The sequence below is a fragment of the Salminus brasiliensis genome, chromosome 21 (genome assembly GCF_030463535.1).
Source record: "Salminus brasiliensis chromosome 21, fSalBra1.hap2, whole genome shotgun sequence".
NCBI classification, from domain to species: Eukaryota; Metazoa; Chordata; class Actinopteri; order Characiformes; family Bryconidae; genus Salminus; species Salminus brasiliensis.
The window spans coordinates 13,430,820-13,453,653 of record NC_132898.1 but is presented as its reverse complement, the minus strand read 5'-3'; the positions used below and the strand labels follow the sequence as shown (position 1 = coordinate 13,453,653).

Here is a 22,834-nt window from a genome sequence, read left to right as displayed (position 1 = left end):
GAGCTGAAACGTTACAAAAGATTTGATGACTTGGCCTGTGCTTTGTTCGTCCATGTAATTGTTAAAGTCAGAATCTACACCTATTGACTCCAGATTGCTTATTGATTGCTGATTGCTGACGGTTTGGCCTGCGATCCACTCTGCCGGTCACTGTTCCCCCCTCTGTTCTGGCTGAGGCTGGCCGTTAGACCACTCCCCTTCACTGCTTTATTTTGGAAACGAAACCGCAACTTCACTCGTTATCTGCGGATATAGCGTCCAGATTTCTTACCCGATGTCCATGAAGCGATATACGTTGCGACTAAACTAGCTACATTTCGGGACCTTTTGTAGTGAAATGTCAGGAATTCATTCCGTAGCTTTTTTTGTGTGTTAACCTGAGCTAAAAAAAAAAAAGCCGAGCGTTTCCGAAGCTCCGCCGACGTTTCCCGAACCGTCCCGTCCTGCCGGACTCGGCTTGAGGCGGCCCGCAAAACGCCATGTTGAGCTAAATCTGCGACCTTTAATGATAAATCACGATCAAACAGGACCAAAGAGCGAAATGAGGGAGGCGTGTGCGTGAAGCGAGCCTGGAGACGAGCCGGATTGATACCGGGGTGTCTGTGGAGGTCCAGGGCGGAGAAGGGGAGGCGAACCGTCCCCATGAAGAACAAACAGCAGCACCTTCAGCCTGGAGAAAACACAAGTTCGCCCCCAAAAATGGCTTTTTTACACCAAAAAACGTCAACATTAACGTCGTGCTGAAAGAAGAAGCAGCAGCAGCAGCAGCAGCCGTCTGCCTATGTATGCCACTATAGGCGTTAGCGCTTAGCTGTGCCGTTGGATTCTCTCGTTCGTTTTATTTTCGTTTGTTTAGATATGAGTTTAACGCAGAAAGGGGTGGTCAAATCCACCGGCGGAGTGACGGTCGGTGGGGCCGTGGCAGGGCCGCCGCCGGCCGGCCAGCTGAGGACGAGTTTGCCGCCGGTTTCGCTGCCTCCTGGAGCTCCGACCGCCCCACAGCCGTCAGCAGCAGTACCGCCGCCTCAGTATCCTTTTATCGGCCATGGGTGGATGGAGAAGCCGGGATAAGGCTTGTGTGTGTGTGTGTGTGTGTGTGTGTGTGTGTGTGTGTGTGTTTATGTGTGTATGCATGTGTGTGTGCTTGTGTGTGTGTGTCCAGGGAGATGTCGATTAAGTAGCTAGCTACATTTATTGACGTTTTAAAAAGCAAAACAATGCTTAGTGCACAGTATCTGTGTGTGTGTGTGTGTGTGTGTGTGTGTGTGTGTGTGTACGTGCTTGGCGCCTGGTGGGGACGAAATGCCCCAGGATGACGTTGTGGGGACATTAGGCTGCTCCCCCTGAAGAAAATGCGTAGCCCCCCAAAACTGCAGCGTTTATTGTAAGAAGTAAAAGTACTGCTACACGCTAATGCAGCAATTCTGCTTGCAGAGGTTAAGGCAAGGCAAGGCAAGGTTAGGTTAGGTAGGGCAAGGCACGGCACTGCAGCGTGTACACACACTCATACAGGAGGACATGGAAACACCCCACTAACACTGCAATACACGGAATCTGTGTGCGTGTGCGCGCTCGCGCGCCCGCGCGCGCCCGAGAGCGAGGCTGTGTAGCTAGCCGTGCTAACTGTTACCGCGCTAAAGCCGTCGGTGCTGTGGGGTATCGTTAGCTAGCTGCGTTATTAGCGAATTGCTAAACTGGCTTAAAACTCGGTGTTTACCTTAAATATCTGGACCTTTTTTGCTAGCTATGTTTAAAACCAAGTGTATTCAGTTGGTTTCTTTAGGCCATTTGCTTTGTTTTGTTTTCTTGAACATGACAAATTGCAGCTGTGAGACAGTGATGCTGAGATCAGATCACTTTAGATCTCTAGATCAGATTAGATCAGATCACACTTTATTTAAACCAGTGATGAACCAGTAAAGTTGGGTCTGACTGTGTGTTTGTGGGTTGTAGCTAGTTATCTAGTATGGATGTTCCCCTTGTTTGCTGCAGGTGTCCTTTGGAGCCAGTGGTGCTTGATTGAGCTGAGGCAGTTTCCCAAACCTTCAGTAGTTCAGTAGTCTTCCTCTAGCACATGTGATTGGACTCGCTTCCTTTCAGAGTTTATGTGAATTTGATGTGTTAAAGGTTGAACATTCACATTTTTATTATCCCCACAGACTTAGGAACCAAGTCAGACCCCCATTGCATTATGCCAGTGGTTCCCAACCGTGCTCCGAGAGTTCCCCAACGACCTGCATTCATGCAGTAGTGGTGTACATCTTCCCAACAACCATGATCCACCACATAAGCCCAATCTTAGTTGATCTGGTAAACTGAAGGGTCGAAAACACTGAACTATGCAGAACATGGGGTGCTCCACGACCAGGGTTGGGAACCTGTGCCTTTTTCAGCTCTCAGCATCACCCACCTGGATTGCACAGGTTTCTGGTTTCCTACTGTAACACATCTGATAAAGGCCAGGAAAGGCTAGAGCATTAGTTAATGGTGTGACTCAAGAACAGGTGGAGTGCAGGACTGAAGCCTGGAACCACTACTCTGGCATAGAGGGTTTCGTTGTGCTCCCCAGGGACCTGCAGCCTGTCCATATTTTTAATTAGGTTCCTGTTTCAAACGCATCTGTTCTAGGTAATGAAGCGCAGCTAAATGCAGAGTACCTGCTTTCGGCATCCTGGTGTCCTGGGGTATACAAGCCAATGAAAAATGGCTTAACTAGGGTCCCTAAGGACTGGATTGAGAACACTGGATTGTGTGTAAGAGGAGGTCATGTTTTTGCCTGTATTTGATTCAGCTGCTAATGGTCAGGATCAAACTTGTAACAAACTTAATTCAGCTTTCACAGTGGTGGGCACACATGATGGGCATGTGAGTGGAGTTAGCTGTGTTTCATGTGTTGCTCTTAGGCTACGTTCACATTACGAGCCTTATTAATCAATTGAGATTTTGTTGTTGTTGTTGTTGATGTTTCACATTCATACATGTAAGTAATGCACACCATGATACGTTTATGCACGTTGCCTCCATTGTTGTGTTTCCAGACTTCTGCTGGCGCTGGCTGATGACAACAGCACTAAGCGCATGGGCACAGGAACAAATACGCATGAAATTGGACCCACTTTGAGCTTTTTTCACATTCATCAGAATCAATTGGACCTGTGTCACATTACGGCAAAAAAGTGATTTAAATAACTGCATGCTGGCAGTGTGAGCATAGCCTTAAGCACCTGTTTTGACCCTTAGGCGTAATTTCTCGTGCACTGGTATGGGAGCACATATGGTGTACATACACTACATGTCCAAATGCTTGTGGATAACATTACTAATGAATGTGTTTAATTATTGGCACCATGCTTAATGCCAGGTGTGGGCGAGAGGGGTATAAAGCCCCACCAGCATTGACCTGTGGAGCAGTGAAACTGTGGTCTCTGGAAAGATGGTGGTGCTTCATCCAAAACCTTTGGGATGAGTTGGGGATGAGGTAATGATCCAACATCCTGACCTCACTAATTATCTTGTCCAGCAGTGCTCCAAAATCTAGTAGAAAGCATGTATATAGCAGGTATTTCTAAAGTGTCGTAAATCAGGAGGGTGAGTAGGGGGGTGAAGGCCCAAACACCAACCTTAAACACCAGATTTGACCCTTAGGCGTAATTTGTGGTGCATTGATGGGCTATTTAAATTTACATCGAAAGAAAATATCTACCCTTGGACAGAAACAGATGTGGCATGTATTGAGACGCTATCCACAGAATTCCTCCACTTGTCACAATGGGCTGGGAGAGATCGGTAATTAGCATAAAATAACAGCAAGGTTTTGTTAACCTCATGAAGGGCTTGGTACTAAGCCAAAGAGTTGGATCAGGTGTGTTTGTGCCGTGCAGGGTCAGAAAACGCTAATAGTGTCTCATGCAACCCATGAAGGGTTTCTTAATTAGCTAATGCTAATTAGCTGACCTGTTGAATGCTGTGTGTGTTGAAGCAGGGAATGCACTGAAATGTAGTGTCACCCTGTTGAAGCAGATTTTACCCAAAGTAACTTTGGGAGATTGAATTCGGATCTGAACTTCGGGCTTAATGGTTCAGTTACTGATTTTTAGATGTAAAACTTCAGCGGTTTCTGTAAATGATTCTGTGAAAAATATGCCACGTAATGACAAAAATGGAGATTCAAGGTTCTTGAGTGTGGGCAGCGTACATTGCCTAGCTAAAAACAGTGCTTGCAGCCATTTTGCAGCCTGAAGCCTGCTGTCCATGTTGACAGATGGGTTAAATATAGGCTTGAGGGAAGGTTTAGCAGATGCAGTTTACTAAGGAGGAAAATTGTGTAAATGAGCTTTTCGGCCAGACCGCTGCTTTAAAGCGCGTGTCCTCAAATGGCTTGAATGACCAAGCAGTATTTGCCAGAGCCAAGTGATTGAGCAATAAAATCTACACTCTCCCAATCTGGGCCAGTCATGTTAGACCCCCAGAAGCAGAGCTTCTTCAACCTGCCCCAGTTCCAGGCTAGAAATTCAGGGCTTCAGTGAAGTGGTTGGTGGCACAGTGGCAGCTCTGCTTTTTAGGGATGCACTGGTATGGGAGCACATATGGTGTACATACACTACATGTCCAAATGCTTGTGGATAACCCTACTAATGAATGTGTTCAATTATTGGCACCATGCTTAATGCTAGGTGTGGACTAGACGGGTATAGAGCCCACCAGCATTGACCTGTGGAGCAGTGAAACTGTGGTTTCTGGAAAGATGGTGGTGCTTCATCCAACCTTTGGGATGAGTTGGGGATGAGGTGATGATCCAACATTCTGACCTCACTAATGTTCTTGTCCAGCAGTGCTCCAAAATCATGAAAGCATGTATATAGCAGGTATTTCTAAAGTGTTGTAAATCAGGAGGGTGAAGGCCTAAGTGCTACCTTTGAGTGAAATGACCACATCTTAATAACTGCCGCGGATGCAACTTTATTGGACAGCTAAACATGCATGCACTACGCTAACTGCCAGTTCTGTTACGCCAGGTAACGGACGCTCGCTCTGGCTAGCATCACTTGGATGTCTGCCCCACTCTGGATCTCCCAAAAGTGGCGTTGTATCAGCTATGTGTAATTACCAATTAGGCGGTTTATGTCGTGTCTGTATGTGTTTCATGTCACAGTTGGCACAAGCATAACGTAAGGCTACTTTTAGCACAGATGTCTATGCACTACATGGACAAAAGTATTGGGACACCTGCTAATTCATTGTTTCTTTCTAAGTCAGAGTATTAAGAGTTTGCTGTGTGAGTTTGGGCTGCTTTTTTTTTAAATAACTGCCTCTACTGGCTTTCTACTAGATTTAGGATTTAATTACAGTCAGCCCTAATGTTGCCTCATTCCCAATTCATCCTAGGAGCATCCTGGAGCACCATTGTTTCAGAGAACACAGTTTCACTGCTCCACAGCTTAATGTGGGCGGGGGGGGCAAGCTTTATACCCCAAATAGGTATTTTTGGTGCCAATAGGTTCATGTGTCCATGAGTCCTATTCTATTGGCTGTACTAGAGACAAGACAAGCTGTGTGTGCATTTGCACATCTGCATCTCTGCATCAGTAATGCGTGCAACTTAAAGTAGCTGAATACATTCATTTGAAGGGGTGTCCACTAACGTTTTTGACATATTATGTGTGTGCGTAAAGTCTTTTAAGGGGAAAACAAGTGGTTGAAAGAATTTAATGACCAAAAAATGCAAAGTCTGAGGGCTGTGTTTTCTGTCAGAGCATCTTCAGAGCTGTCTTGTGATTAGTCTTAAACAGTAAATTCACGTGTTCGTGTTGCCACTGTTTGCAAACGGATTTCATGCTTTTAAGCATAAGTCTTTGAACCAGCTCAAAAGGGCAGTTTGCTCTGACATGTCGGTCATCACCCAGTGACCTTTGTAACCAAAGCTATCTTGTGGATGTACCGCTCTGACCATATGCGATAAAACGTACTGTTTGTTGTTATTGCAGGACTGTGTTAACAGTTCCTGGGTACTATTGTGCCCCAAACTGTAAATACGAGCATTTATTAGGAGCACATGCAAGTATGCAACCATCTTCAATTCTTAAAAAAAAACAAAAACTGCAAATGTTTACACTAAAAGTAGCCGTTGCTGTTTTCTTGTATGGAGTAGTGGTGCAGTGTCCAGTGGTCACCCTTTAATTCGACATCAGCAGGCCTCTTTGCGCTCTTTGCATTTCTTTACTCTTCACTCCTGCCGCAAGTTCTGTGTTTGTAAGTCACTATTTTGATTTGAATGATGCAAGTAAGGGTGTGTTTATACTTGTAGTTTGGTGTACTTGGTCCGGACCAAGCTTGGTTCATGCAGTAACTAGCGGGCAGGATTTAATTTGTAGCTCCGTGGTCCAAACATCCAGCCGGTTGCGGGTTGAAGCAGGTGGGTAATATCTCTCTGGAAGAAGCAGAGCTCTGGCGAATAGATTACTGGCTGCTTGTGGAAGTGGGCAGGAATAAATATACTGTAAGTGAACTGCAGAGAATCCTAAATTACACACGTCTTTACTTAACTGAGGCAACTACACTAATGAAACACTGTGTAGTGTGGTAGTGGGTTTTTCTTTTTGACACCCTAGCTGCCCTAAAAGTACAGAAACGTGGGCAGGTCTGCGAGGAGACTCATCCCTGATGAAGCAGGCAGATACAGACGGCATGACACTGGTGGTGTGAGCGGGCGGTAGTGACCCCATACCCATGCACAACATTCTAGCTGCAAGAAAGCCTGTAACACAGCCATCTTGTGACCTCACATCCTGCGATCGGTACGTTCCGATGCCTTTGGTTCGAATCGTGTTTTTACTTAAAATTTTAAGCCCACCAGAACTCGTTTAGACTGAGATCCAGAGACACCGGAGTTTAAAAGGCAGCGTTCACACATGGGGCATTTTCACATCTATAGCTTAGTTTGCTCTGGTCTGATTCTAACATGGAGCAACAGCAGAGATGGCCTCTGTTTTGTAGTCGTAATTATTTGGGCAGATCAACAAAATAAGCCCACAAAAGCCACAACCCTTACAATTTATCAGCAAGTTGAATACTTTGTGTGTTGGCATGTGAATAACATAAGCTCTTCCCAATTTCCCCAAAGTGTTAACACCTTCAAATATAATGACCTTGGAAGATCTTCAATCTGCCTGGATTTTTTTTTTGTATTAAATAATTTAATTTTATTTATTATTATTATTATTTAATTAAATTAAATAATTTATTATTTATTAATCTGACTCCAAACATGACAGCTTGTTGTATGCTTTATCTTTATACCTGTCTTTATTTTATATATTTATTATATATTGCTTTTTACTCTATAGCACTTAAGATGATGTGTGTGGGGGTGGGGGTGGGGTGGGGGTGGGGTGGGGGGGGGGTTGGTTTGGTGTGTTTTTCCTTTTCCTCCCTAATTTTCCCCATTAAAGTAAAAGTGACTCAAGATCTAATCGAATCTGAATCTAAAGGCATACTGCCTGAGCTTATCTGGAGATACACTTTTAGGGTGTGTTTAAACTTGGAGTGTTTTGATTGAGTTAAAACGAATCCTGGTGTGATTTGCTCTGTGAGAACGCTGCCATCTGAACTGTGACCTCTAGACCAAGATCCCTTAGAGCAAGTCTGCCTCAGTATGTTTTTTTTTTTTGTTTTGTTTTTTTTGGTTTCCTGGTGTGGTTCATTTGAAGTATGGTGCGAGGAGGTGTGTCTAATGATGAATAATTGAGTGTGAATCTGCTTATAGTTTTTTATTTCTCTTTTCCTTCTTCCTTTTCATTTCTTTGTTTCTTTCTGACGAGGAGGAGGAGGAGGAGGAGTGGGGGACCATGTGTTTCTGTTGATGATGCTGAGCACAGGGCTTTTTTGCGTATGTATGTATGTGAGTGTGTGAGAGAGAGGGGGGTTGTGCTGGCCGTTGCCATAGCAACAGGAAGCCCATGCAGCGGCTGCTGCTCCGCTGCACACAATAGCGGCACTGCTTAGCATTCAGAGAGCGTATCAGAGTGTGTGGCGGTGTGTGTGACCGAGGCAGCGCTTCCCACCGCCGACCAACAAAAGCCCAGGTCGCAGACGGAGTCTCTCACAGCCCCCTCGGGCTGGGCGGGGTTATTCCAGTATACGGATATCCGAAACTCCTTATTCGTTTGCTTTAAGGGTTCCTGGAATGTATTCAGTCGGCTAAGACTTGTCTGGTGTCTGAAGTTTGCTTCTTTGGTTTTGTACAGGAGCTACACAGCTAATGTAGCTAACAAATAATGGGAGCTCCTAAATGACTCCATTCAGTTAAGTTAAATGGACTCCAATTAAAGTACAAAAAACAACAAAAAAGATGGATCAATCAGCTTTAATTACACCAGTTCATTTAAACTTAGGATGTCTTGAGCCAATCCAGGATCGGTGGGGGCATTTTTCATTATAATCGGCTATTGGCTTTTAGGGTTCAGTTCCAATTCCGATCCATAGGTTTGCTGCAGCAGAGTGATGTCCAGTGTCCTCTAGGCACCATTAATAGACATGATCTTTGGTTGCTGCAGACAAACTTATCATTATTATCATTATTTATTTATTTTAAACTACCCTAGACAGGGACGGGGGCTGTATTATTTATAGAACTACAAAGATTGAATCAATATCGGCCGATAGTCAGCATTAAAAAATCTCTGATTTTGAAGCAAAACAAAGTAAATTAGATTTGTTTACATTATTTTCCAATAGTTTTGTCTAAGTTTTGTCTCATCCCTTTACCACAGGAAACATTACCTTCCAACTTCACTTCTCAGCATTCTCTTCTCCCCTCATCCTCAGCTGTTCCTAACTTTCCTTAACAGCAAACCGAAAAGGAAGGTCAAGAGTTCAAGTCACGTTGAGTTCCCCTGTTTCCTTCTGCCATACAGGAGCACATGAATTCTTCTTTGTTTCCTCTTCGTTGTGTAATGTAGGTCTGCAGTACCTGCAGGGTCATGTAGGGATAGATGCGTTTTCCCCAATGGGGCATGTCCCCGGGAACAAGCTGCTGTTTACACTGTGAGCCAATTAGGCAGGCACAGCGTATAGACAGAAGCCGTGGTTTAACAAAATCAGTCCAGTTGTAGTGGATCAGTCAAGACATGTTTGGTGTCTATGTTTTGCATCCCTGCTTTTGCACTGCAGCTGCAAAGCTAATGTGGCAAACAAAAATGTAACGAAAGCCCATAGCCCTACCAATCGCATTGTTCTAGCTGCATACCTCAAACCGTGTGGCGTACACATTCACGTGACCTCTAAATCAGGTGTGCAATTCGCTACTTCAAACTTTGAGTACAAACAGTGAACACCTGAAGAACCACACTGAAGTAAAAACAGACTATAGTGAATCAAACAGGATTTCTGACTTGTTTTACTTGTAGAAGTAAAGAGAAAAGCTGCCAATAAGGACAGTGATTGCCAAGGCACACCAATTCAGTGCCACAATTTCTTGCCATGGACAGTGTCAAGCTTATTTGTTTAAACTGGCTAATAAGAGACAGTCACTCAGCCCAGCCCAGCGATATAGTTAGTATCAGAAGAGCAGAATTAGCAATCACCACTAACAGCACAAAAGACTATTGGTCTATCTATATAGGTTATGGCTATTATCCAATCATTATATCTGTGGCATAAAATTAAAATAAAATAGTCTTTAAATGGCAATAAATTTGTTTGTCGCAATTATTTCTGGGACAATATATCATCCAGGATTATAGGATGTTTTTCATGGTCCTCTAGGTGCCATTTGGCAAACTCCAAGCGGGATGATGTGTGCCATTTACTAAGGAGTGGCTTCCGTCAGGCCTCCCAAAAATAAAGGCATGATTTGTGGAGTGCTGCATGGATAGTTGCTTTTCTGAAAGGTTCTCCCATCTCCACAAGGATATGCTGAAGCACTGTCGGAGTGACCTTCAGGTTTCTGATCAGCTCTGTGGCCAAGACCTATCTTCTCTGATCACTCAGTTTGGCTGGGTGGCCAAATCTAGAAAGATTCTTGGTGCTTCCAAACCTCTTCCATCTACCAATGATGGTGGTCACTGTTCTCTTTGGGACCTGTAAAGCTACAGAAGGTCCGCAGATAATTTATTTGACCCTGTGGCTTGGAGTTTGCTCTCTGTGTCAACTGTATGACCTTATATAGGCAGGTGATGGCAGTCCCTAATCGTGCCCAATCAATTGAATCTACCGCAGGTGGACTCCTTCAGTTCAGTTTTAGAAATTTCTTTAGCAGTATCAGTAGAAACAAACTGCACCTCAGCTCATTTTTGGGTGAGGATATTTTGGATATTTTTAATATATCAGTACAAATGTTTAAAAGCCTGGAGAAGATGAATGGAATGTGCACCTTCTAGTACATTGTAGACTGAATGCACTAGGCAGCAACACCAAGAGACCTGGAAGACTATGGAAGACGACTAAAGTGGATCATTGCCGAATTCATTTCTTCATGAAGAAAAGCCCTTCAACATCTAGTGAAGTCACTCTAGAGAAGGTCGGCATATCATTGTCAAAGTGTACAATCAACAGACGCCTGCATTAATGTAAATACAGAGTGGACAGATTGAACTGACACGTATCATAATAAATAGAAAAAAGAGAAGACTGTGGAGAAGGAAAGGAAAGGCTCATGACCTGAAGCTTACCATATCATCTGTCAAACATGATGGAGGCAGTGTTATGGCAGGGGCATGTATTGAAATGTGACCCGACTGTTGCGTTTACACATATGGGGTATGTATCGTATTTCAGTACCACATTGGAAGTGTCCAAATAGAGCTTCTATAGAGAGTATTTTACTGTTCCCACTGCCAAACACAACTCGCAACTGTATAAAGAGAACCTGTATATACAGAAGAATGATGCTGAGCTGTGTGAGACGTGTGATCTACAAGCATGAACTGTTTAGCACAGAGGAACAGTGACCGCAGCCAGCTGCAGGCACCAGACGTGTCTCGACTGATCAGCTACATTTGGTGTAATTTGATGTTTCCCAGTGTATGGCTTTAACTGCTTTCTCTACAGTATGTAATGTAGGTTTGCTGCACTTGTAGGGTCATGTAGGGATAGTGGGAATGTGTGTGCGCTTTCCCAGTGGGACAATTCCTCTGAACAAGTTTCTGTTTACATTGAAAGCAAATCAAGGGCTGCATGAGGAAATAAGCTGTGGATTAACACTCGGAAGTTGCTGTTTTGGCCATCAGTAGGAAAAAAAGAAGCTTGTTGGAATTGAATATGACTATAATAATTCATTTAATTATGTCACAATTCATTGACACCAGCAGAGGAATTTGTCCACTTGTTTTAAGAAAATGAACACAATGCGTCATTAGACCAGCACCCAAACGTTTGCGCAAGACTGCCTGGTGGTCTAGTGGTTAGGATTCGGTGCTCTCACCTCCACAGCCTGGGTTTGATTCCCAGTCAGGCAATAAATAATGTTTCAGGGGACCGTGGTGGCTCAGCAGTTAGCACATAGGGCTGTTGATGAGAGGGTTGTGGGTACGATACCTGGGGACTTGACCCTCCTTATAGGAATGTGTGCTCGCTGTCCACTGTGTGTGTTTGCTCACTAGTGTGTGTGTTCACTGCAATAATGGGTTAAAGGCCAACGGCAAATTCCCTCAGTGTCCAACACAAATGGTGAACGACAGCCAAGCACACAGCCTTTGAACGTCTGCCCCATTTTCACCTCCCACAATCAAATATTCCCCAGAAAACACAGCGAGAGGATTAAACCTAGACTGGACCTCTTCACCATTAACTCCATCAGCATCAACCTAGCCCAATCACTTCCAACCTGGGGTCACGGCACTTTACGCTTGTGTGCATTACTTCTGTTAGAATGGAAAACTGCATTTATCCCGGCGTGGCTGAGTAATGAGAGTCCGCAACATGGAAGTGATCTACTGTGAACCTTAAACACGTCCTCTTTGAAGGACTTCTGCAGGGTGTCTTTGTGTCCAAGTAGAATTTTGGGAGATTTGAATTAGATTAGATTGAATTAAAATAGGCTGATATCGATACATAACTGATTGATGTTCCCATATCAAAAAAATATCAATGTAGTATCAGTTTTTATGTATTTGTTTGCATGTAAAGATTGGTGGTTCATTTATTGTTGTTTAACTCTGATTGCATTTGATTTGAAAAGTTCATAATATAGAGTCGTGCAATATGTGGCCGTATATTGATTTGTATCGCCAGTTTCTTGCCAAATCACAGCCACATTCCTTCAGTTTTCATGTGTTGTTTAAATGTAGTTACTTAACTTAATTTTTCTCTTAAATACGGTGCTCCTCTCAAGTCTTACCGGATAGTGTTGCTGTCCGGTCGTTGTGTCCTCTCTGAGTGAGGTGCTGTTAGCAAGCTGAAGAGATGGTAGTCAGTTAGCTCGTAGCCTTGCCCTGTGTTTGGTTCGGCTGAGGTAGTCCAGTTTGTTTTTTAGGGAGCGTACGACGGAGCTAAGAGATGGTCAAATCTGTCAGCAAGTCTTAGCCTGTAGCCTAGCACAGATACTTGCGCACTTCCTTCCTTCCACGGCTGTGACTCTGCTGTGTGCCGCTTTTGATCTCCCCTTATGCGTACACTGTAATAGTTTTGGGGGGTTTTAGATTTGGCCTGTGTTCCAGCTCTGTGTTGGTTATCTCAGATTTGGAGGTTTGAGGTTCACAGTGGATCACTTCCATGTATGTGGGAAGTGACGTGGGGGACGTTTAGAAGCTATGTGCTTGGCTGTCGCTCAGTAGTTTTGGTGTTTGTCTGTTGTTTGCAGTTTGTCTTTGGTAAAGAAGGTGTGTGTGTGTGTGTGTGTGTGTGTGTGTGTGTGTGTGAGAGCAGATTTTGTATGTGGTCATGTGTGCGCATGCTTATGTTTAGATGACTTGCAGATGAGAGGCACCATCTGCTGCATCTCCATTCACTCCTTTCACACTCAGGTCTGTCTGTCTGTCTGTCTGTCTCTTTTATCTCTGTATACTATGCACTCTTGAAAAGGGGGTTCCTCATGGGTTCAGTAGTGAAGTCAGTGGTTTTATATAGATTCACTACTAGAGCGAGCCATTTGAATGTTTCAATGGTTCTATGCCTGGCTGAAAGGTTCCTCATATATGAAGAAACCCCCTTTAAAAAATATTCTACGAAGCACAAAAAGGGTCCCACTATTGTTAGACAACCTTTTTTGAAACGCTATATACACTCCTCCCCAAACACACACACTTGCTTTTTGCTGAGGGTGTATTTTCTCTCTACACCCCAACCCCTCTGCCCAGCTGCCACGTACACACTCCAGTTCCGCTCCAGCGTTTGTGTGTGTGTGTGTGAGTGTGACCCCCACACTCACACAGCTACAGTGTGTTTGGAGTGAAAACACACCACTGTTGCTGTAACTGTAAAAGCGTGTGACCTCCAGGAAGACTAAAGCACTGTTCATGTTCTCAGAGGAGATTGTGGATTGTGGGATTCAGTGTGTGAGGTTTGATTGGCTGATAAGTTTAGAATAACACATCGGTGTAATTTCCCCAAATACCTACGGATAACCTCCTAATCAACGGTCCTAGCCCTGAAGTTCACATCAGCCACAGGACACACTCAGTCCCCGTAACAACACCCGAACGTCCATGTCTGTTAACAGGTTGTGTTATTCCAGTAGCGCCCGGACGGTCGTATTCACCAAAGCTCACAAAACTCACAAAGAATCTTAGGATAAACATCTTAAGACGTTCAGATGAATAGGCCTCATTCACCATCAGGGTCTTCCTAAGCATGTTCAAAAACGAAAAGTCTACGTCTGATTCCTGATGAGTTGTTCACAGCTCTGCTCTTCTACAGATTGATCCCACTGTCCTTGTAAAGTGAACAAATCCCAAATGAGAGAATACTGGTGAATGTCAGAATCTTTGTGGAATCTGCGTTCGTGGGTTTTTAGGAAGAAATTTCTTCTTAAGAATCATTGGTAAATGAGGCCAGCTGTTCTCAGATGCTCTCTTAAAGTTTTTATATGTTCTAAGCATTTTACTGGATGCACTTTTGTGCACAATGTGTTTTTTTTTTTCTTGTTTAGCTGGTTGCAACATAGCCTTTTATGCTGCATTTTACATCTTATCATAAACCCTTTTTTTGTGTGCAGTAGAAAAATGCAGGAAGAACGAGCCAGCAGTGACTGTGGAGGTGGAGCCAACTTGAAGAAAGTCTTAAACTGTAAAACTGTAACTGTAGAAAGCCATTATTTTCTTCATGTAGATGAAGAACAGTCTACACTTTCATTCTTGTTAAACTCAATTAAATTGAAGGATTTTAGACATTTGAACAGATCATTTTAGAGGCTTCTCTTCTGAACACTTACAATCTAAGACAAATGTGGGGTCATCTTAAGGTGAAGAAGATATTTAAGGACATCTTTTTCTTTGAGGGCCTCATTCACCAGTATCTTCTGATGAATTTTCTTGAACGTGTTCTTGAGAAAAGTCCTAATGAAAAGTCTATGTCAGATTCCTGATGTTTTGTTAACCGCAGAGTCGTCCCACTGTCCAACATTATTTCACATAGGAGAACACTAGTGAATGTCAGTGGACATTTCTTCAGAAGAACAGCTGGTGACTAAGGCCCTAAAAAATAAAAGAATGTTTTTGACATGACCATTAATCATAGCTTTTATTTTAAATAAAAAAAAAACGGTGAACTCATGAGATGGGTCAGGCGTGCTGGCCAGGGTTTTCCACAGAACCAGGGTTGGGAACCACTGCATTAGCCTGAGGTGGATTGGAACAGGATTACTGTTGCTCAGGGATCTCCAGGTTCAGCCAATTACAGGAGCCCACTCACTCCACAGTATTACTGTCAGACTAAAAAAAAAGCTCCATCTCCAGCTCCGGCAGGGTAATGTGAGGTTTTTTTGGCTCGCTCAGAGTGTGAGGGGTCTGGTAATGTCAGCAGAAAGGACATAATTGACTTTATGACCCTAACACCACCCTTTTATTTTGCCTTCCTCTTTTCTTCTTTTTCTCTCGTTCTTTTCACTCACACACTCACACACTCGCATTCTTCTGTCCCTGTGATTTTAAGTGGACATTTGGCCATCTAATGATTCTGTTTTTTATTTTTGTGGTACGATTTGGAATTATTTCAAATCCACTGAACACGCAGATGTGACCGGAGGAACTACAGACAATGAAAACAATACTTTGTTTAATGAAATGATATTTCTATATAGTATCATTTCTGGGTTTTCCCATTGAATGTTCAGTCCAGTCTTATTCCCTTGCAGGCCCTGTAAGCCCTTAACAGCTCTGAGCTTAACCAGGCTGTTCTATTAAGAGGGATTTACACACACACACAGCCTGCCACTTAACTCTGGGAATGTGTATGTGTTTAATAATTGCAGGTATGTGTAACACTATATATATATATATATATATATATATATATATATATATATATATATATATATATATATACCACAGTATATGATATAGATCAAAAGACTCAAATGCTTAATCACAGTTAATTAAGTTATGTAATACAGTTAATTTACAGTGGATAACATTTGTCTTAATTTAAGATTGGATTAGTTTATACCACAAAATCTAAACGTTTGTGATTCCGAAGGCAGGTTTTGTCTGCTGCATTTACCCACTCAACACCAGACGTCATATAGACATTGTTTTTGGGCTAAATCTGGTTGGCCCGTCCTTGACTTTATTCAGCCCAAAAAGTGGATGGCTGTGTTTAGTCTGTGTGATTTGGACCACATGTATCTCTAACATAGCCATGAAAATAATAATTAGATAAAACTGGACTTTCTAAACGTGATCGCAGCATAAAAACTCCATATATTGACATCTAGGAAAAGAGAGACACTTTTGACGACTTGTCTTGCTGCAGTGAAGGACCGCAGCTGCTGCCGCCCCCATCTTTTTATAACAGTCCTTTCAACAACCTGAAAAAGACGGCTTTCACTTTTTCATTCAAACAAATATCAAGGTTGTTAAGAAGTCATGCAAGGTCGTCTTTTCAACATCTTTTTTTCTGGGTGGGAAGTCTCCCTTAGATCCTCTGCTAGATCTTCAACACTTCCTGAAAGGCCAAGCAAAAATGAAATTAATGAGGTTGAAATTTCGATGTTCAATATCTGGCCTATCTTTGCCTTTAACTTTGCTAAGAAACACTGTCACCAATCTCATCTCTGTAAGTAGGTGGCCTCTTTAGAGATGAATATTGCAGCAGGAATGTTGAGTAACCGTTCCAGGTTCAAATGTTTACGTTTTTCATAATTTATCAGAAATGACGCTTTGAATGGATCTGGTATCCGCTTTTAAAGCCCGATCCACTTCCGATCCGTTAGGTGCTGTTAACAGTCATGATTTCAGCTGCCACCTGCTGCAGTGAACATTGTCTATTTGTAAGCAAAACAAACAGAACATAATTTGAATTGCTGGATGTTGCACTGACATCAAACCAAAAACAAGGCTGAAGTTGTCCTCTTACTGGCACTTTCCTCTTCACATTACATGATGCAGCAGTTCTGCTCTGCTGTTGAACACAATGTAACTGCTACACTATTTAAGGTGGAGTGGAGAGTTCAAATTAGCTTTATTTTGCCATCGCCGCTCTTATCAGTTCAAATATAGCTCTTTTTTTGTTGAACTCTTGCTTTAACAGGTCTGTAAAATGTGACAGTGTTGCTTGTATTTGCAAGAAAGTAAACGTATTAGATCACTTGTACCTGCTGTTGAAACATTGAGTGCCTTAACGTGACTAGTACCTTCACGTGAATTGTGGCAATTTTGTGTGTGTGTGTGTGTGTGTGTGTGTGTATATATATATATATATATATATATATATATATATATATATATATATATATATATATATATATATATATATATATATATATTATTTTTAATTATTTTTATTGTTTGTTTTTTTTTCAGGTTGCAAAAGCTCCACTACCAACAGACAATTCTTAGAAAGAATCCCTCTTTCGCTGAAACGAATCACTGCAGCAGCTCATATAGAGCTGGGCGATATGGTAAAAAGACCATATCCTAATATTTAAAGACTTTATTTTTACCATACACTAGTCTTTGAGCGCATGTATGGTAATAAATATAAAGACATTAGTAGCGAAAGATGTTTAAAAACTACTATTCCAATACATTGATTCATATTTATAATCTGCTGCTCTTCATCTGATTAAACCAGTCTAATTACACTGTTCATAATGAAACCTGCAGTTGGTCAGGGTTTTTTAAGAATGAACAAAATCCTCCTTAGAAAAGCATATTATGTATTACGATAACAAAATTTATCACAATACAATTAAATGGTGTCATATTGCCTAGCTCTAAGCTCACATCGTTATTGGTCCAATCCATAGATCGTATTTCATTTTTATGGCCCAATCAGAATTATGATTACATCACAAACACCAAAAGAAAGCTGTGTTTTTGTCGTCATCCAAGTTTTTTTTTTGTTTTGTTTTTTTTGTTGTCTGTACTTTGTGTAAATGGGCCATATTAGCACCCAAGATAACTGTAGAATATGTTTGTTTCTACAGACTGGTAACCGCTATGCAGGTTTAGCGCCGGTCTTCAAATTACATAGCATGTGGCAATACTTGGGGGGTCCAAGCACAGAGAGCCATCATGTTCTAGTAGAGCACAAATAATGGGCACTGTTTTAGTTTGTTTTGTAATAGATTGTTGAAAAGGTGTGGGGTCTCAAAAGGCGTTTTTGTTTGTTTAGTATGAAGTGAGTTGGTGTAGTGATTCCGTTACCCCTGTCTTTGAGCTTCAGCGGAAGAATGCCGGACCCCGCTACAGGGGCTGGTTTCTGAACCAGTCACCTTTTCACTGCTCATTAGTTTTCTTGCCTGACGTACGGTATGTGCACACACTCTTGTGTATGTGGTGTAGATTTGTTCAGAGCCCTACAGCTTGCATAGTTGTGTGTAAATGACCCTGTTGACCCAGAATGGACTGCACTCGATTGAAGAGAGAGCAAGCGAGAGAGAGGGAGGAAACTAGCTTAGTTTTCCAATAGTGAATACAGACTGGAGAAAGTGGAGAATAGACAGTGAAGTGACACACACACACACACGCACACACACACACGCACGCACGCACACGCACGCACGCACACTCAGTCAAACACACACTTACTCATACTGTCCCCCAGGGGTGTGCTGACTGCCGTCTGGAGGAAACACACACTCTTTCTCACACACACACACACATGTGCACGCACACACCGAGCCACAGTCTATTTTGGTTTATTTGAGGCAGTTATGAATGAAGTATCCCCCCGGCGCTCGCTCTCTCTGTCTATCTGTCCTCAATCATACTCATTCTCTCTAGTCCTCTCTCTCTTTTCTCTTTTCTCCTGCTCTCACTTTCTCCCTCCGTTCTCCTTGGTCACCACCCACCCCCACCCCCCGTCCGTACCTCTCTTTTTGTTATTTTTTTTTAGACTCCCCCTCCTTCCTCTTTTACCCTGGTTCTCAAGGGTGTTTGTTGGCAGGTTGCCAGAAAAGATGAGGGTGTGTGTGTGTATGTGTGTTAACCTATAGGCTCAACCGAACAGTCCAGACTTGAAACCTGACCGAGCAAAAGCAGCTCTGCTTCAGTACTGATATTGCATAAATTAAATATGTGTGTGTGTGTATAAATGCTGAGAGAGAGAGAGAGAGAGAGAGAGAGAGAGAGAGAGGGGGAACAAGGAAAGTTCGGCTTTCTCTGAAACCATGTGACCTGCACTCACAGGGAACTGCCAAAGCCAGTTTCCCCTCTCTCTTTTGGTGTGAATGCCAAGACGGTAAACAGTAAATATTGAAGAATGAATAGATATAGATAGGACTGTTAAAAAGTAATAATAATCGTTAGTGATCCACCGAATGAAAACTCCTGTCCTCCTGTCTGCATCCGAAACTCCTCTCAGGTCACGGCTGGTCACGATTTGTTTGTGTATTTTATTTAATGAACCTACCAAACTTCAAATACACAAATCTTTATATAAAAACTTTATATAAACAGAATGAAAGCTACAATGTGTGCCTAAGAAATCCAGCTTTCTCCACAACAGAACAGTTGATCATTCGAGGCAAGGGATTACATTTATTTATTTTTTTTATTCCTTTATAATTTCAGCGTGATTTGCAACATAAATTGGTTTTAACAGCAACATGTGCACGCAGAACTCTGCTGTCCTAAGACTGTGCCGCATTGAAAGGCATTGAGCTCCTCGGTATAGCCAACTGCCAATATATGTCTGTGGAGAGTGTGTAGGAAAGTGTCCACATACTTCTGGCCATGCAGTGCATTTCTCGCTGTCATTTCTCATATCTGAATGGGTCACCCCGACGTTCAGTTACGCAGGTGTGTGTTTACCGGTGTGTCTCGCTTTAGGAGTTAGACTACAGCTGCCACAGTGCAGAGATGTAAAAAATCATTGGCCTACTGTGAGATGTTTCAGATAAATGAGTGTAAATCGGTGGTGTAAGTGGGTAGTACTGGACTGCAGATTTACATTTACATTTACGGCATTTAGCTGACGCTCTTATCCAGAGCGACTTACAAGGTTACTGGTATTACAGAAGAGGGCCAATGTAGTGTTAGGAGTCTTGCCCAAGGACTCTTATTGGTGTAGCACAGCACAGTCACCCAGACCGGGAATCGAACCCTGGTCTCCCACATGCTGTGGTAGCACCTACACGGCAGGTAGTGTTGTTACCTGTTGCACCACACCAACCAGCTGATCAGACGTTAATAACAGTTCAAATGTGAGGATGTTTTGAATGCTGTTATTTCGATGAGATTCAAAATGACAGCAGTCAGAATTTAATAGAGAAAAACCACATTGATTCAAAAAAAAAGTCATAGTTTTGAAGCTTTTTCAAGCTTTCCATGCTGAAACCATGCATTCCAGTCTCCAATTGCATTTTGGGCTTTTGTTTTGATCTTCTCGCCCCCCTCTGGTGAAGGTACATGATGTACTGAGAAGGGGGAATTGGACATATTGGGGGAGGGGAGGGCCTGAGCTGGTGAGGCTTTGTGTATACTTTCTTAGCCTCGCTGTGTGTGTGTGTGTGTGTGTGTGTGTGCTGAATTGCATGCTTGCCAACAGAAAGCTCTCTGTGTGTGTGTGTGTGTGTTGAAGGAATACTGTGACGAAGCATCACACTCGCACAATGTTTTAGCTCCGCCCCAAAAGTAATTTAGCCAGCTAAGTTTGCTTAGATCGTTTTGCTAATGTAGTTGGCGCTATGATGTCTCACCAATTAGCTTCCTTTTTATTGCTGACACTTCCACACGCCTTTTCTGCTTTTAAGCTTGAACGAGAAGGTCCAATGCAATGTATATCACTGTACACATATCAAAAAATTAAGTGATTTTATTTTATACGTATGAAATCATCATTTATAAAGATGTAGCCAACAAAACACCGTAGTCCACAATGCCACATTATATACAAATGATCCACACAGAAGAGCTGTGTGTGTGAACGCATGAACACAAATGTCCGCATCAGTTGTACCGGATATACAGGTATGTCGCTGCTGTCCGATAAAAAAACATGCATCTCCGTTTTTATCCATTGTTTGAACCCTGTAGCTGCCCTGTAGATAATTCTGGATGAATGGACCAATAGAAAGGCTACAGCGTTTTTTCCATCTCCTGTAAAGTTTCTATTTTGGAGATACATGAATTTCATTGGGCAACAACGATATGCAGTGTATGTCACTGCCAGCCCCCTAGTTCAAAGTCCGGGTAATGTCCGAGTGAGCCCATGTGTGAATGGAGCAGTGGGTCGTGCTGTGCCACCTGGGTGCTCCGGTCCCCCCCTCCAAAAGATGATGCTTGATTGCCCCAAAGTGTGAGGTGTGAGTGACCCTGTGAGTTTGTGTGTGGTACCCTGTGATGAACTTGCGCCCTGTCCAGGGGAAATTCCTGCCTTTGGCTCTGGATCCACCGTGACCCTGACCAGGAACAAGCAGATAAGATAAATAAATGAATGATTGATTGAATTGTTTAAAAAAAAGTAGCTGTCATTGTCGTTATCTTGTGGAAATGATTAAATATGTTATGTGTGGACTTTTTATTGACCTTGCTGACCTTCTTTAGGCCTGTGTTGACCCCATTCTGGAGTTTTCCTTAACCCCAGTTGCTTCAGAATCCCACGCGTGCCACTGTCACTGGAGGAGCGGATATTTCCTGCCCAGCCGGGGGTGACTGCAGTGTACAGCGTGAGTGTCCACCCGCGTGTTAACACCATTCCTTCATACCCAGGGGTATTTTAAGAAGCAGGATCTTCTCTGTAGCCAGATTTCTGAGGCCAGAACTCTCCCTGTCCTCATGTAGTCTTTTCGTCAACTCCTCTCACTGTCCGTTCCTTCTCATTCCTCCTCTCTCTGTTCTCGCTCCTCCCCCCTCTCTTCAGTTTGTTCTGGGTGAACATGGTGCCCCTGGCAGCAGCGGTTAGTGTAGTGCTGCTGGGACAGCCCAGAGAACTAGGCCATCAGGTCCTGCGTCTGTATGTATACTGTGTTTGTGTGAGTTGGCAGTCTGTTAGAGCCCACCTACCTTGTACATACACTCTTTGACTATTTAAACTAAACCATTCACCACACAAAAACACTTTGCAGGGTTAGTTACAGACTGTAGCCCCTTGTTGTGTTACTGCACAATCAGGCAACAGCCTTCTCTACCAGGGCTGTCAAGGCAAAAGTGACCATCATTGGACCACCGCTGACCAGACACTACTTGCATAGCAATATTTCTGGTGCTAGATTGAGTGCACCAGGCACCGTAGTTGGGCTGGAGTTTGTACATTCTTCAGTGTCCCTTTGCATTGATAGATGAGGACACCTGGACCACAGTTATTATTTATTAACTGGTATTAACTGGTCCTCGGGGGGCCAAGAAAACAGTCCCTGCACCATTACACAACCTCCACTAGCCTTTACTGTTCACACAAGGCAGGATGGGTCTATGGATTTATACTGTTGGTTCAAAATTCTGACCCTGCCTTAGCAGAATTGAGGATTGATCAGACCAGGCTACCTTCGTCCAGCCTTCAACTGTCCAGTTTTAGTGAGGCCGTGCCCACTGCAGCCTCAGCAGTGGACCCTGACTGGGTCTTGGGCTGTTTTAGCCCACCTGTCTCAAGGTTGGACGTGTTGTGCATTGTAAGATGCTTTTCTGCTCACTAGCGTTGTACAGTGTGGTGTATCTGAGTTACTGTAGCCTCTATTGTTAGCTCGAACCAGTCTGTCCAATCTCTGCTGACCTCTCTGCTTAAAGACGTTTCCGTTAGCAGAGCTGTTGCTCACTGCATGTTTTTTTTCTTTTTTTTTTTTTCCTCTTAATTTTCACACCATTTAGACTAAATTCTAGAGAAGGACTGACTGATTTCTCAGTTTCCTGCAGCTCATTTGGATTTGAGATAGATATATCTATTGATCGATCTAGGTTTGCTATAATGATGTCTAAGGTTATGAGAAGAGTGGATTAGCCCAGATTTGACTTTTACACAATGTTCAGTGTGCACACACACGCACATGCCATTACCTTCCAATACTGTCAGCCCCACTTCAACATTGCCTGGTTGCTGGCCACTCTGACTAGCGCACCTGCCCGCACACACACACACACACACGTCTGCACTGCTGGAGAGAGAAGCACCGGGCTCCTGGTGTCTTAGCAACCAACAGCAGCAGCAAACACAACAGTGTGTGTGACAGAGGGAACTGGGAGAACAGAGGGAACTTTCTGTCGCTCTCCTTCATCTCTCTCACTCTCGGTCTCTGTCTCTGTAA

General features: G+C 43.1%; 1 protein-coding gene across 5 annotated transcripts in view; it reads left to right on the top strand.

The window, feature by feature from the left end:
• Nucleotides 1-231: 231 nt before the first annotated feature.
• eif4g3a (eukaryotic translation initiation factor 4 gamma, 3a) overlaps nucleotides 232-22,834 on the top strand; it is a 71,283-nt gene continuing 48,680 nt past the window's right edge. For 4 of the 5 annotated variants that reach the window (XM_072666551.1, XM_072666549.1, XM_072666548.1 and 1 more), the window contains exons 1-2: nucleotides 233-1,028; nucleotides 21,190-21,262. In XM_072666551.1, the coding sequence (XP_072522652.1) occupies nucleotides 859-1,028; nucleotides 21,190-21,262 (243 nt within the window). In that variant the 5' untranslated portion in view covers nucleotides 233-858. Of the gene's footprint in view, nucleotides 1,029-21,189; nucleotides 21,263-22,834 lie in introns of all 5 variants that reach the window. The other variant, XM_072666550.1, reaches the window with a different exon arrangement.